The 15,723-nt window shown below is 33.2% G+C and overlaps 1 protein-coding gene across 3 annotated transcripts in view; it reads right to left on the minus strand.

The window, feature by feature from the left end:
- The window catches only part of Unc50 (Unc50 RNA binding protein), a 130,018-nt gene that overhangs the window by 7,847 nt on the left and 106,448 nt on the right, over positions 1-15,723 (minus strand). For all 3 annotated transcript variants that reach the window (XM_090396770.1, XM_090396771.1, XM_090396772.1), the window contains exon 7: positions 2,252-2,353. In XM_090396770.1, coding sequence (XP_090252896.1) covers positions 2,252-2,353 — 102 coding nt within the window. The remainder of the gene's footprint in view (positions 1-2,251; positions 2,354-15,723) is intronic.

A 15,723-nucleotide genomic window follows, 5' to 3' on the forward strand; every position in this document is an offset into this window, starting at 1 on the left:
ACTTTAAGACATAGTTGAGAGATCGTGGAATATGACAAGGATCTGTATTTAAGTTTTGTAGATCTGGAAAAGGCATACAACAAGGTGCCTAGAGAAAAGCTTTTCAAAAAACTACAATTATATGGGGTGAATGGAACATTATACAGATCCTTGTCATATTCCACGATCTCTCAACTATGTCTTAAAGTGAAAATCGTCCCGTATTTCCTGCATAATCTATATTTGAGTTGTCAGTCAGCAGTTAGAATTGCAGGAAATACGGGACGATGGTTTGATGTAAAATCAGGGGTAAGAAAAGGATGGACATCATCTCCACTCGTATTCATAATCTATATGGATCACATTTTGAAAGAAAGTAGCATTAGGTCTGATATTAGAATTGGAGATTTCAAACTTAGCTCTTTGCTTTATGCAGATGATATTGTACTCCTAAACATTTAGTGCAAGTCTCCAGGATTCACTAACTAAATTGAATAACAGCTGTAACAAACTTGGCATGAAAATCAGCAATAAAAAGACCAAAACGATGAAAACAGGCAGGAACATAGAAAACTTAAGCTGTATTCTGAATGGAGATCCTATAGAATAAGTAAAATATTTCAGCTATTTAGGCACAGTTTTTAGTGAAGATGGCAAATTAAATCTGGAAATAGACAACAGAATAATTAAAGCTAGATAAATTTATATGGAATAAGAGAGAAATTAGCCCACACACCAAACTAACAGTATGCAAAACAATATTAAACCAGTTTTAAGTTATGGTTTGAGAGTTCGGTTAAAAATAAAGCACTTGATCAAAGACTAGAGACCACAGATATGAGGGTTCTGAGAAAAATTAGGGGAGTGAACCGACAGCATCAATAGCAGAATCGTATTAAAAATGAAGATATTAGAAAAGAACTTGACATTATTAGCATTCAAGAATGTGTCAGCAGAACTAATCTAAGATGGTATGGCCAATTAAATAGAATTGGCAAAGAAAGGTTAGCAAAACAAATGGTTGATGCCAGATTGTAGGAAAGAGACCCAGAGGAAGACTAAGATCTAGGTGGATTGATTCAGTTAGAAATGCCTTAGAAGAATGAAATGCTAGATGCAACAAAAAAACAAGGGTTTTTTTTTTTTTTTTTGGAAAAAAAAAAAAGATTTGTAAGAAAATTGTTGACAGGAGATTAATAATGTAAACTTAATCATGTATTACTTACATAGTAACCTGAACACCCCTTGGGGATGTTCATGTTATTAATGATGATGATATTATTATTACTGATATTTCTTTAGTTTACATGCTACACAGAACAAATTATGTATTAGTTTTACATAAAAAAAAGTTCTTAATTTCATATAAATAGTTTTTGTTATAGTTGCCTGTCAACTATAGCTCTGAAATCGATTTGTTTTCATGAAATTGCCTTATAATTCATCCTCCTCCTCCTCCTCAAAATTTATAAATTCACCAAATTTATCACAGTAGTTATTCAATTTAGTCAGGGAATCCTGCAAGATTATTTTATTTATTTATTATTATTTTATTTTTTTGCAACTCTGTTTAAAAATACTGCTCATCTAAACCAAATAAAGACCACATGATCACTCCCCAGCAATATAATTATGTACCATATTGCTGGGGAGTGATCATAGACCTCCGATGCTAACACCAGATCTACCATTCTCAAATCCTGAGTTCCTTCCATCACTGTATGTCCTGTTGTCACAATGTGTGGATTCTATTCACATTAAAGAATGAGATAATTTATTTCTAAAGACTTGTAATAATCAATGTAGACAGTCTCAATGTTTAATATGCTTGATGTGTATGAAAATTTTCCAGCTGACTTTTCTGAAGAAAGCAGACTATATCTCATATGCCGGCCTAGTTGGTCGAGTGTTTAGTGTATCTGCTCTCCAGCCAAAAGGCTATGGATTCGAATCCTGCCATGGATGTTTGTGATTGTCTGTGAAATTAGTAGTAGTGGTGGTGGGCAGTTGCGGTTCATTGTAATTGGCAGACTGAGTGGTGGAGACAGAGTTGTAGAGTAGGTGCCCTCCCTCGATGAGTCTATGGACTCCTCACAGAATTGATGATACCTTCATGTAATATTATTACATGAAGGTATCATGTAATAATAATCTCCTAAATAAATGCATATAGATAGCATTATTTATATTTTGAAATTTACAAAAAAAAAAAACATTATTTCAATCTAAACATATAAATTATACATTGCTAACTAATGAATTTATTACTTACCACTATAACCAAGGAATGTAATATATATGTAATACATAAGAGCAAACAACCATAATGTATTTCCAAAAAGGGTGGAGATAAACCAGTCGTGGCTTATCAGAACTGAAAAAAAATAATAATAATAATAATAATAATAAAAATAAAATAAATAAGTAAATAATAAAATAAAATAAATAATTAATATATATATTAGAAAATATAATCATAATATACACAGTGAAAGTTTTCTATATCAATTTATAAAAGGTATGGTAAATTTCAATGATCTACGAATATGATGGCAAAGCATACTAAAAACTGACGACGTAGATAGTGTTCCCTGCTTTCCAGTGTGTAGGTTGTCAATTTGAAATCTATATGACATGAATGTTTATGTTGCCCAGGTTGTCGTGACCCCCTAGGGGGGGGGGGGGTTACGAAGTGTTTTCTGGAGGTGATCACTGCAGTAATTTTTAGCTACAATTATTTTTATAGGAAATTTCACTGTGAAGGTTTTTAACACTTTTTTATTTTTCAATATGGCTTCACTGCAATATTCTACTAATGGTAGTAACACTTATTTTTGATAAATAAAAGGAAGGGATTTAAGGTCCACTGCGGTAGATACTTAAAAAATGTCAAAGGCCTGCTATGTTCATACATAATAAACATTTTATATTATTTTAATTATTTGCTATGGCAGGCCTTTAATATGTTTTCGAAATTATATGTTACAAATAGTAAACTGAAAAAAATATTCACTATGCAAAATTCGTTTTTAATCAGTGTCTCTATGTTTGATAACAGACTGTTGAATATGGATTGTTGAATAAAGGCGAGTTGCCCCTTAATGCAGATGAAGATCACCCGTATGTTTTGCTGATGCTGCCATGTTTGCAATGATGTAATTCAATAATGTCCGCAATGGACCATCTAATGCAAATTGGCGTGTACTTAATTCGCCAATAGTCAATTGCCTTTAGTTGGCACACTCAACATTAAATGTTGAGTGTGCCAACATTTGAATGATTTGAATTATATTCTGAAAAATCTATTTTTAATGTGTTTTCTTTACTCTATTAAAAATGTCTTTTTATGCAAATGTGGTGGGGGTCACAGGTTAATTAGCTATTATAAAAGGTGGATTGCTACTTGAAAAAATTGGGAAACAGTGGTCTAGTATACCCATCCTACTGATAAAAGCATGAGGTGGCTTAGGAAGTTCAATGTTCAGTCTACAGAACAGAATTCCTAGATTTAGATACTGAACCTTAGCTCACAAATGGCACTAAGATGCCTTGTTCTTAAAATATCTTATATCCATGTAAGCACAAAAGTTTACAAGTTTTTGGGCGGTGGGTTAATCATCATAAAATAAATAAATAAATAAATAAATAAAATGAAAATATCATGTGGATATAACTAGCATTACTCAGGTGAAGAAGACAAAAACAAGTGATATCTTACTAAATACTAAGTACAGGATGTTATATATTCAGGCAATAATGATCACAGAAAGGAAGGCATAGTGACAGCACTCAACACCAAACATAAGATAAACTTCTCAATTGGAAGAGTTTCAAGTAGGGAAATGAACAATGAAACTTATTTGGCCTAAGATCCCACAGACAGTTCTAAGAAAGAAGTGGAAGAATTTTTCCAATCATTAGACTAACACCATTATGTCAATTATTGATAGGGATATCTTCATGATTGTTCAAACATGAGTGTACAGAGGACTGGAAATGGGAAGTAACCATTATCCTTCTCTGCTAAGCAGAATAAAAATGGATGTTACATTAAAAAGAACAGTATGTAAGAAAGTTTTAATTGAAGAAAATCTGAAACAGTTTGAAAACAAGAACCAAACTTTTAATTCTCAGTGATAAATTGAGGCAGACATTGATTCAGCTAAGGATGTGAAGTTGTCTGTAAAAGAGAGAAAAATAAAAACTCCATGGTAGACACAAGTAGTTAAAGAAGCTGTCTTGGAAAAGAAGAAAGCATGCCGACAGTTCCTAGCAAATAAGTCAGTACATACCCTAAAAGAACAGAGAAAAATGTAAGAGAGCTAAGCTATGTGTAAAAGGAGCTAAACAAAAGTCATGGGAGGACGTTGGTAAGAATATAGAAAATAAATATTGGGAAGGTGGGAAAATGTTCTGGAAGCTATTGAAAACCATTTAGAAGTGGAGGAAAGAGTACCATAAAAGGAATCAAAGATAAAGGTGACAAAAACTGAAGGTAAATATATTCCAGATGTCTGGAATTATAGTTCCTAGCAAATAAGTCAGTACACACCCTAAAAGAACAGAGCAAAATGTAAGAGAGCTAAGTTATGTGTAAAAGGAGCTAAACAAAAGTCATGGGAGGACATTGGTAAGAATATAGAAAATAAATATCGGGAAGGTGGGAAAATGTTCTGGAAGCTATTGAAAACCATTTAGAAGTGGAGGAAAGAGTAAATATATCCCATCCCAGATGTCTGGAGTAATTACTTTGAAAGACTTAAATGAAACAAACAATGACAGAACCATATTAGAACAAGAGGAATACAAAGAGGAGTACATATGAAGGAAAGGCAGCTGGAATAGATGATATTTGACAAGAGATGCTAAGTATGGAGGTAGAAACATTTTGCAGTGGCTCCACTGCATAATTAGAAGGCCCCTAGTCAAAAGGATGAATTGCAAAGATTGGAGTAGAGCTCTCATAAAACCCATCTATAAAAATGAGAATAAAGTTGAATGTGAGCATTATGTACGAATTTCTCTACTAAGTGTTCTAGGTAAGATTTATGCACGTATACTTGAAAAGAGGTTGAGAAAGATAGCAGAAGAGAAACTTGGAGAAGAACAAGCTGGGTTCAGGCCAAACACAGGTTGTTAAGATCAGATTTTCACTTTAAGACTTTTCACTTTAAGGTGAGAAATCATGGGAATATGACAAGGTTCTGTAGTTAAGTTTAGAAAATCTCGAAAAGGCATAGGATAAGGTGTCCAGAGAAAAGTTTTTCAAAAAATGACAATTATATGGGATAAATGGAACATTATATAGAGCAATCATCATCATCAGTGGTCCTTACAGGCACTTAAGTGCCCATGACCCTCCAACTATTCTTGGACTTTAACTGCAACTTGTAGATAAGGTGGTTATCCCTATGCCTCCTGGTGTGTCCTATGTCTGTAGATGCATGTGTTCACAGGGTCAGTTAGCCTGTTCTGGGGAACGAAAAACCCGAGCTTCTGAGTGAAACCCCCCCCCCACCACCACCACCGTATGAGACCAGCTAACTCACCTTTCAGCAAAAGACCAGATAAAGGTTCCTCATGACACAATTTTTCTCTGATCCACTGATGGGAATCGAACTCAGCTCTTTCAGAATAAAAGGCTTCACCTATATTGACTGAGCTACGGAAGCTTTACATAGAGCAATATATGTCTATATTTAAGTTGTCGGTCAGCAGTTAGAATTGAAAAAATAAAGGAAGATGGCTTGATTTAAAATTGGGGTAAGACAAGGATGCACATTTATCTCCACTCTTATTCATCATCTATATGGATCACATCATGAAAGAAAGTGGCATTAGGTCTGATATTAGAATTGGAGATGTCAAACTTAGCTCTTTGCTTTATGCAGATGATGACGTACTTCTAAACACATCAAGTACAAGTCTCCAGGACTCTCTAATTAAATTAAATAACAGCTGTAACAAATTTGGCATGAAAATCAGCAATAAAAAGACCAAAATTATGAAAATAGGCACAAAAACTTCAGTTGAGAAGAACAAGTGAAATATTTCAGCTATTTAGCCACAATTTTTAGTGAAGAAGGCAAATTAAATTTAGAAATAGACAACAAAATAAGCAAAGTTGGTATGGTAGGAAGCCAGTTGAAGAAATTTATATGGAATAAGAGAGAAATTAGCAAAACACAAAACTAACAGAAAATAAGGCAGTGTTCGAACCAGTTTTCAGTTATGGATCTGAGACTTGGATTAGAAATAAAGTACTTGATCAAAGATTAGAGCCCAAAGATATAAGAGTTGTGAGAAAAATTATAGGCCTGAACATATAGCATCAATGGCAGAATCATTAAAAATGAAGACATCAGGAAGGACTTGGCCTTGTTTGCATTCAAAAATGTGTGAGCAGGTCTCATTTAAGATGGTATAGTCATTTAAACAAAATGGAAGTATAAAGGTTAGCGAAACAGATGTTTGATGCCAAGATGCCAGCAGAATACTACGGTCTATGTTGACTGATTCAGTCATGAGTCTGTCGTCATCTGCCTAAGGCAAGTTGAGGCTACCATGAACAATAACTTTCCAGTCCAATCTACTGGCAGCCAAGTTAATTAAACTTCTGTAATAGTTCAGACCACTTATATTTTTGATGTTTTGTATCCATTTCCTTCTAGGTCTTCCCAGTGGTTTCTTTCCTTCTATTCTTCCATAATGGAGAACTTGAGGAAACCTGTTAGTAGGCATTTTATACACATCCATACTACTGCAACTGTTTTTTGCTGATTTTTTTTTCAATTATTGAAGTATCGTAGCATCATTTTTCTCTGATCTCCTGATTGGTTTTCATTTCATTCCATGATGTTTTATTTATTTTTTCTTGAATGCTTGTTTTCAAAGACTATCAATCTTTGTTCTTTCTTTCTTTCATTTGATAACCGAAGTCTGCACTGTAAAGAACAGTGGGGAGCACCACACTAACACCATGTTAGTATTTTAAATATTGATTTTAAATTCTTTGGAGGAATGTGTATTTTCTATATATTTGTAAGTTTGGTAATAATAGACACCCCTAGATTTGTTCTGTGTTTAATAGCTTCTTCATAACTTAGCCTGTCTGTAATTAATGGGCCTAAGTAATTGAATGTGTTAACCTGTTGCAGTTTATTTTCTTCCACTTCTAAGTTCAGCTCTCTTTATTTCTGCCTATTGCAATCGTTTTGGTTTTAATAACATTTATTTGAATTGCATAGTTTTTACTTTACTGTTTTTATGTAGGTTTTTAATTATGTACTTTAAGTTTTCTTTATTATCTGTAAATAATACTACACTGGTGTCCAAAAATCTAAGGACAAACATTATTTCTGAAGATTACAACTGCAAATTCTGATGAATCAGCTCGTGGCAATTTGTATAAGTGACAGTTTCAAGTAGAAAGTGGTTATGCACATTCAAATTTTCAAATTGCATGCAAAGGAGTTACGTGGTAGCACCCAACAGGATAAAAGGCAAAAGGCTACACTAGGCAAATTGTGTTTGAAGGAAGCTCTCATTTCGTGAAGAAATAAAGTTGCAAACTTGAATGTCCTGTAATGTCTCAAAGACTCCATCTAGATGATTTCACGCAGGGAAGAATCATTGGAAAGTTTGAAGAAGGCTGCAGAATTACTGATATTACCAAAGAGTTTTGAATCTCACATAGTATTGTATTCAGGCTCTGGGCAAGGTTTCAAACCAATGGAATGCATTCCAGATGTTTGTTAAGAAGTCATCCTCACTCTACCATGCAGCATGAAGACAGATTTTTGGTTATAACAGCAAAACATAATCAACACAGCATGGCAGGTCAGCCTTGCAAGTTGGCTCCATTAAAGCACCAAGCTACGAGTACTGGAAAAAAAGGACTATGACTGTCGAGCGATATTGCAACAAAGTTCTTCAATCATCATGTTCCATTATTCTGTGGTGATGTATGCAAAGAATTCATTTTTATGGATGACAATGCCACACCACATCATACATGTGGAGATACTTCTGGAGACCAAGGATATTAATCAAATTGAGTGGACAGCATGCTCACCAGATTTCAATCCCACAGAACTGTTTGGAATGCAATAGGGAGAAGCACTGCTGCTTGAAATTCTCCTCCAGAAAATAAAGCCTTATTCTTGCTCTGCAGGAGGAGGAGGAGGAGTGGGCCAGTTTGCCTCAAGAATTCCTGAATCACTTGGTGCTAAGTATGGTATGACGTTGTGAGAACTGCATCAGTTTGGAGTGGGCACATTCCATACTGAAATGTCTCTCTGCATAGTTTCTGTAAGCACTATACATTAATTCCTTAACTACATCCTTAGGAAATTTGTAACCTTTTGCCAAAAAAGGTATTGCAATTTAATGTGTACGAAATTTATAACACATTTTTTCTGTAACATAATTTATTAGTATGCTGGCAATAAATTTATGTCCACATTTGGCTGTAGTCGTGTGAAATTTTTTCATATATGGGTAAAAATGTAGTTCGTCCTTAGCTTTTGGAACGGTGTTATATAATCTGCATATTTTTTACATGATGTAAATTTTGACATCATTCACAGTTATTCCTATGTTTTCTGGAATATACTCTTTTACTAGTTCTTTCAGGCAGGTTAAAAATCGAAAATTTTATTATTGCCATAGTATTTTTATAGTACTGGAAAATGATATTCAGTATAAAAATATATTTCAGTCATTGCACCACATTTTTTTTTATTATTCAGTTATATAAAATACTGAAATAATAGTTCCCGACAAGTTTCGTAATTCGTAGGATTTAAACTTTTTTAAATCCTACGATTTAAATCTTGTTTAAACTTTTAACTTAAAGAGTTTAAACAAGAGAATTAATAAATACAAATCATAACCATCTGGCTATTCATAAAACTCAAATAACAGAATGCAGATATATAACGTTATTGACGTTAAACAATACTGGAAGATGTCACATGTTCTTGTTCTCGTTCATAGAGTCGGAGCGCAGATTGATTGAGGTAGATTTTTTATTAGAGCTGACCACACTTGATGGAGAATTAAACCTTGATTTTTATTGCATTGGGTTGGGTTTTTTAACATATTAGCAGCTTCTTTAAATTTTCTAATATATAACTGTTGTTTTCTATGTATGACACGTCATTTTTTTGCCAGAGTACATCGTGTCCAGTGGAAGTGGTACGGAAAGCAGGACCCGTTTTTTTGTTCTCTTTTGTATTGTATGTCTTTTTGGTGTTCAGCCATGCGTATTTCTCCAGATCTTCCTGTCTGCCCTACATAGCAAATCCCGCAAGAGCAATGGATTTTGTAGACTCCTGGTTTTTTTTTAAGAGGATGATGAGGTGGTTTTGGTGGATGTAGGAATCTTGAGATTTTTTCCATAGGAAGGAAGGAAGGCTACTTTTATGTTGTGTTTGTTCATTAATTTGGCTAGCTTATCTGTAACATTTTTGATATAAGGAAGCGAGATTGCATTTTTGTAATCCTGTTTTATTGTGTTGTTAGCTGGAGGCATTTTAAGGATTCTCTTGATGGTTTTTGTTTCATATCCATTCTGCTGGAGGTTTTGTGTTAAGTATTTTAGTTCTTCATTACATCTTTCTTGTGTGCTGGAGATATTGTATGCTCTGTCTTGAAGAGTTTTAATTAAGCTTATTTTTTTTTTTAAGGATGGTGGTGTGAGGTTGCATTTAGAAATCTTCCAGTGTTTGTCGGCTTCCTATATACTGAGAAGGAGAGTTTACTTTCTTCATTAACTTCTAATAGAATATCCAGAAAAGGAAGCTTTTTATTTTTTTCTTGTTCTAAAGTGAATTTTATGGTGTTGTGCAAATTGTTGAGATAATCTTTGAAATTGATAAGTTCATCTGTTGTTCCATTGAATATAATGAAAATATCGTCCACATAGCGTAGCCATATTTTTGGTTTTTTATGGTAATTCTTAAGAGCATTGTTTTCAAATTTTTCCATAAATAGGTTTGCTAATACTGGTGATAATGATGAACCCATGGCCAGTCCTTCTTTTCGTTCCCAGATTCTATCTTTATAGGTGAAAAAAAGTATTGTTTATACAATGTTTAAAAAGATTCAAGATGTCCGGAGGGAAGAGGTCTTCTAGGAGATTCAAAATTTCTTGTCTCAGGACATTTGTAAACAAGATGATAATGTGACTTGCTAAGATGTCTGTTGGACCAATATGTATATCTTTCACTTTTTCTATGAAATGTTTACTATTTTTTTTATGAAGGAAGATGTTTTTCCTATATGTTGTGAGATCATGTTGGTGAGGTATTTCGCCAAGTTGGAAGTCAGTTTGTAAACAAGTTGATAATGTCGAGACTTGCTAAGATGTCTGTTGGAACAATATGTATATCTTTCACTTTTTCTATGAAATGTTTACTATTTTTTTATGAAGGAAGATGTTTTTCCTAAATGTTGTGAGATCATGTTGGTGAGGTATTTCGCCAAGTTGGAAGTCGGTGAATCTCTTCCATCTACTATTGGTCTTAAAGGTATATCTGTCTTATGGATCTCTGGAACACCATATATTCTTGGTATCAAAGGATGTTTTGATTGTAAGTATTTTTTAAGTTCTTCTGTCCAGAGAGGCACTTTTTTTATTAGATCATTTATTTTTTTGTGTGTAGGCCAAGTCGGGTCTCTGTCTATGGGTTTGTAGGTGTTGGTATCTTCCAGAAGACTTTTCATTTTGTTATCATATTCTGTAGCATTTCAAACGACAGTTGCGTTGCCTTTATTCCGCTTTTATTATGACAATAATAAAACGTTTCCTTCCAAAAATTGATATCATAGCATAAATAGAAAAAGGAATTAGAAATCTACCGGACAACACGGCAGATCTTATCCATATAGAAAGTACAGCTTTACTATTAAAAAGCAGATTACCTTGTAGGAATCTACCTTACAATGAATATGTTTGCCTTAAAAAGTTAAAGGATGACAAAAATATTGTCATAATAAAAGCGAATAAAAGGATCTCACAACATATAGGAAAAACATCTTCCTTCATAAAAAATAGTAAACATTTCATAGAAAAAGTGAAAGATATACATATTGGTCCAACAGACATCTTAGCAAGTCTCAACATCATCAGCTTGTTTACAAACATCCCTAGACAAGAAATTTTGAATCTCCGAGAAGACCTCTTCCCTCCGGACATCTTGAATCTTTTTAAACATTGTATAAACGATACTTTTTTCACCTATAAAGATAGAATCTGGGAACAAAAAGAAGGACTGGCCATGGGTTCATCATTATCACCAGTATTAGCAAACCTATTTATGGAAAAATTTGAAAACAATGCTCTTAAGAATTACCATAAAAAACCAAAAATATGGCTACGCTATGTGGACGATATTTTCATCATATTCAGTGGAACAACAGATGAACTTATCAATTTCAAAGATTATCTCAACAATTTGCACAACACCATAAAATTCACTTTAGAGCAAGAAAAAAATAAAAAACTTCCATTTCTGGATATTCTATTAGAAGTTAATGAAAAAAGTAAACTCTCCTTCTCAGTATATAGGAAGCTGACAAACGCTGGAAGATTTCTAAATGCAACCTCACACCACCATCCTTAAAAAAAAAAATAAGCTTAATTAAAACTCTTCAAGACAGAGCATACAATATCTCCAGCACACAAGAAAGATGTAATGAAGAACTAAAATACTTAACACAAAACCTCCAGCAGAATGGATATGAAACAAAAACCATCAAGAGAATCCTTAAAATGCCTCCAGCTAACAACACAATAAAACAGGATTACAAAAATGCAATCTCGCTTCCTTATATCAAAAATGTTACAGATAAGCTAGCCAAATTAATGAACAAACACAACATAAAAGTAGCCTTCCTTCCTTCCTATGGAAAAAATCTCAAGATTCCTACATCCACCAAAACCACCTCATCATCCTCTTAGAAAACTAGGAGTCTACAAAATCCATTGCTCTTGTGGGATTTGCTATGTAGGGCAGACATGAAGATCTGGAGAAATACGCATGGCTGAACACCAAAAAGATGTACAATACAAAAGAGAACAAAAAAACGGGTCTTGCTTTCCATACCACTTCCACCGGACACGATGTACTCTGGCAAAAAAACGACATGTCATACATAGAAAACAACAGTTATATATTAGAAAATTTAAAGAAGCTGCTAATATGTTAAAAAACCCAATCCAATGCAATAAAAATCAAGGTTTAATTCTCCATCAAGTGTGGTCAGCTCTAATAAAAAATCTACCTCAATTAATCTGAGCTCGAACTGTATGAATGAGAACAAATGACATCGTCCAGTATTGTTCAATTCAATAACATTATATATCTGCATTCTGTTATTTGAGTTTTATGAATAGCCAGATGGTTATGATTTGTATTTATTAATTCTCTTGTTTAAACTTTAAGTTATACTATTTACCCCCTGAAGATGTAAATCCTACGATTTACGAAACTTGTCGGGAACTATTATTTCAGTGTTTTATATAACTGAATAATAAAAAAATGTGGTGTAATCACCGAAATATATCTTTTGAACCAATTAGCCACAGAAGTCTACACCTGCGATATTCAGTATGTTTTATTCTCTTTTTTTTTTTTTTTGCTTAATGAGTCAAACTTGCTTGAAGTCTATAAAACAGCGATCAAGATTTCTGTTATTTTTCCCACATTAATTGTAAAATAATATAAATTGCATCAGTTGTAGATTTCCATCTCCTAAATCCCATGCATAAGTTGCTTTAATTCTGTTTTGTATAATTCTGATAAATAATTCACATGCATGACTTAATAAAGTTACTGATCCATAATTTGTACATTCCTGATTGCTGCCTTTTTTATTTATGAGAATTATTCTTAACAATTTCCAGTCATTAGGAATTTACCCAGAATTTAAGACTTGGTTGAATAACTGCAATAAATAGTGCTTTGCTGTTTTCTCCTCAATACTTCATCTCTACCACAGGCTTCATCCGCCTGATTACAGCAACTATTTCCATCTTTAATATTTTTTGGGTATCCTCACTTTTACCAGACTTTTTTTTTCATAATTTTCTGTGTTAACTTTTGCAAAAATTTGTTTAAAATAGCTCATCTAGATTTCATAAATTTTAACTTCACTTCATTTTGCCAATCAGACTGACTGCCTCTTTATCTTTAGTAGTATAGGTTTGTGTGTTTTTGAAAAGTTTTTATTTGTTATATACTAATTTTGTATTACGATGAAAAGCTGCAATCTAACATATATCTGTTTTTTGATTTATCCAGTTTGATTTCTTCTCTACATTTAGGTGCAATTTTATTTTTTAAATGCTTGTGGTTTTCTAGCAATTTACATGTGCTCTGAGTAGAAAGCTTTTGTTTTTTTTTTGGCACCATAAATCTAATATTTCAGTAGTAAGCCAATTCTTATTAGGCCTCTCTTAGTTTTTTTTTTTTTTGCATGTAGTATTGCATTTTTTCCCCAAAATTCTTCTGTGTTTTCAGGAGTTTAAGCTCCCATTTTATAATTCATTTTTTCATGAAACACATTGTGTTATTCTTTTAATTTTCATGCATCAAGTCTTAGAGGTCTTTTCCTATTGATCGTTGTTTTGAATTTAAACTATTTTTAATGATAAAATTTAATGATCAGAATCCATACAAAATACGATTAACTTCAACCAAACAATTCTTAAAAAAGACTAATTTATACAACATTTGAGAGCATCAAATTAAGTCTTCAGGTCTCATCCATTACCATTTGAACCATTTCCTATACTCATAATCATTCATGCGCTGCAATAAGCAGTTGTGCTCTGAAGATGCTAGTTTGAAATCTAGTCAAAATATAAGTGAGTTAATAAGAGGTCAGTTTTGTGGCTGTAATAATGTTAAAAAAAAAAAAAAAAGATATGAATAACATCTAATGCCGAATTCTATAGACAATATGAAAACTTGCATTGGTAACTCCAGATCTCACATAAAAATTAATTTATAATTCTTTAAAGTTAAGAATTTCCATCATTTGGCTCTCTTGGTCCAAGACCTTCCAGGGCATACTGACCAATTACTTAAAATGACAAATGTTTTAGATACTCCACCTAGCAGATGAGCAGACAACAATGGAAAGTTTCCCCATTCCTGAAATCCTAAAAAGGCGCGTTTTTAAATTCTAATTTTTAGTAAACTAGATATGATGATGGGATGTTCAACTGTTTAGCCTTATTTTGACAGCAGGCACAAACTGTGTTTTTAGGAGGAAAAAAAAATCCATCATAATCAATGCCACTTTCTTTACCAGTTTATCAAAATCAAATATTCACAATGATAACATTGCACATATCTCACAAAATAAAGAGTGATAATTTTTTTTTTTTTTTTTTTTTTAAATTACTGGAGCTCAATTCCACCTGCTCTTATAAAACATTACTTCAAAATAGAATAGATAAGATAAAGATTAAATAGCTTCAAATATTTAAGAAATTTAGCAAGACTGATAAGCATACATTCTCTCATCGCCGATGTGAGGAGCTTAAGGATCTTTCTCAGACATAGCTAAGTTAGCCAGTCTTGGGCATGGACTGCAGGGTTTTTCTCCTCAGTTTATCTGGAGTTTTTCCTCCCGCAAAGCAGGCAAACTGGTTTAAGAACACAACGCTTCACAGACAATTACACTGGTTGAGAGTTTGGGGGGGGGGGATAACAACCCCACCTTGTAATGAGTTGTGAAACCCAGAAATGGGAGGCCAAGGTCCTACATATAGGACTGTAGTGCCAAAAAAGGAAGGAAGAAAGAAAGGAAGCATACATTCACTTTTCATTCCTTCTACATTTAACTGTCAGTTCAAAGAAAGTTGCAAAACCTCTTTGCACCAACCCATATATTCTTGCTAAATATTGAAAAAAAATCACTTGTGTGATATACATATTGTACACAAAAGATGTTAAATGGCATACTTAAACATAAAGGAATTTAATTGAACTCCCAGAGGAAGGGTAGACTGGACAGTCAAAATTATGGCTGGAGCAACTAAGACTATGAGGCCAGTATATATTATTATCGGTTAATTGCTTGTGTTCTCTATCCAGTTTGCCTAATCATCGGATGAAAAGCTTCCACGTGTATGAGATTAATACTCAACTTCAGTTAAAAAAACCCTCATAAGAAAAGTTCCTCATACCCTAGATGGCAATTCCAATCTAGGTTTTTCCTAACTAAAGTGAAATATCATGATGTTCTTGCTACTATGTGCTATGGGGTGGGGGGGGGGAATATTATAGTATCTTAATATAATATATAATAAGAGGAAGTGGCACATCAAATTGATACTCAAGTTAAGCTATCCCAAGCATTTATTTAGAACCCCAGGGAAAAGAGGAGACAAATCTCTTACATCATAATAGGTGGCTATACACTGATTCTGGTAGTTTTCCAGGAAAATACACAAATGTCCCATAGTTCCCTTCAGCATGATTGACAAGATTAATAATATATATTTGTTCTGCAGGAATGCAAGGCAATCCTAGATGAAGAAAATCCCAAATATGTGCAGTCATAAATAATCATTGCCAGTTTCTTAATATTCTATTTAAAATATAAATGCAGTGATATGATAGTCTAAGCAAGAGAATGTTTTGTAACAAACTTCAAGTATTGCTTTTTTTTTTTTGTGCTATTCTAGCTAAATATAGCAAACTCTTATGGTTATGCTAAATATGCAGT

This window comes from Typopeltis vanoorti, chromosome 8 (assembly GCF_054136105.1).
Source record: "Typopeltis vanoorti isolate ZY-2024b chromosome 8, IOZ_Tvanoo_1.0, whole genome shotgun sequence".
Taxonomy (NCBI): Eukaryota; Metazoa; Arthropoda; class Arachnida; order Uropygi; family Thelyphonidae; genus Typopeltis; species Typopeltis vanoorti.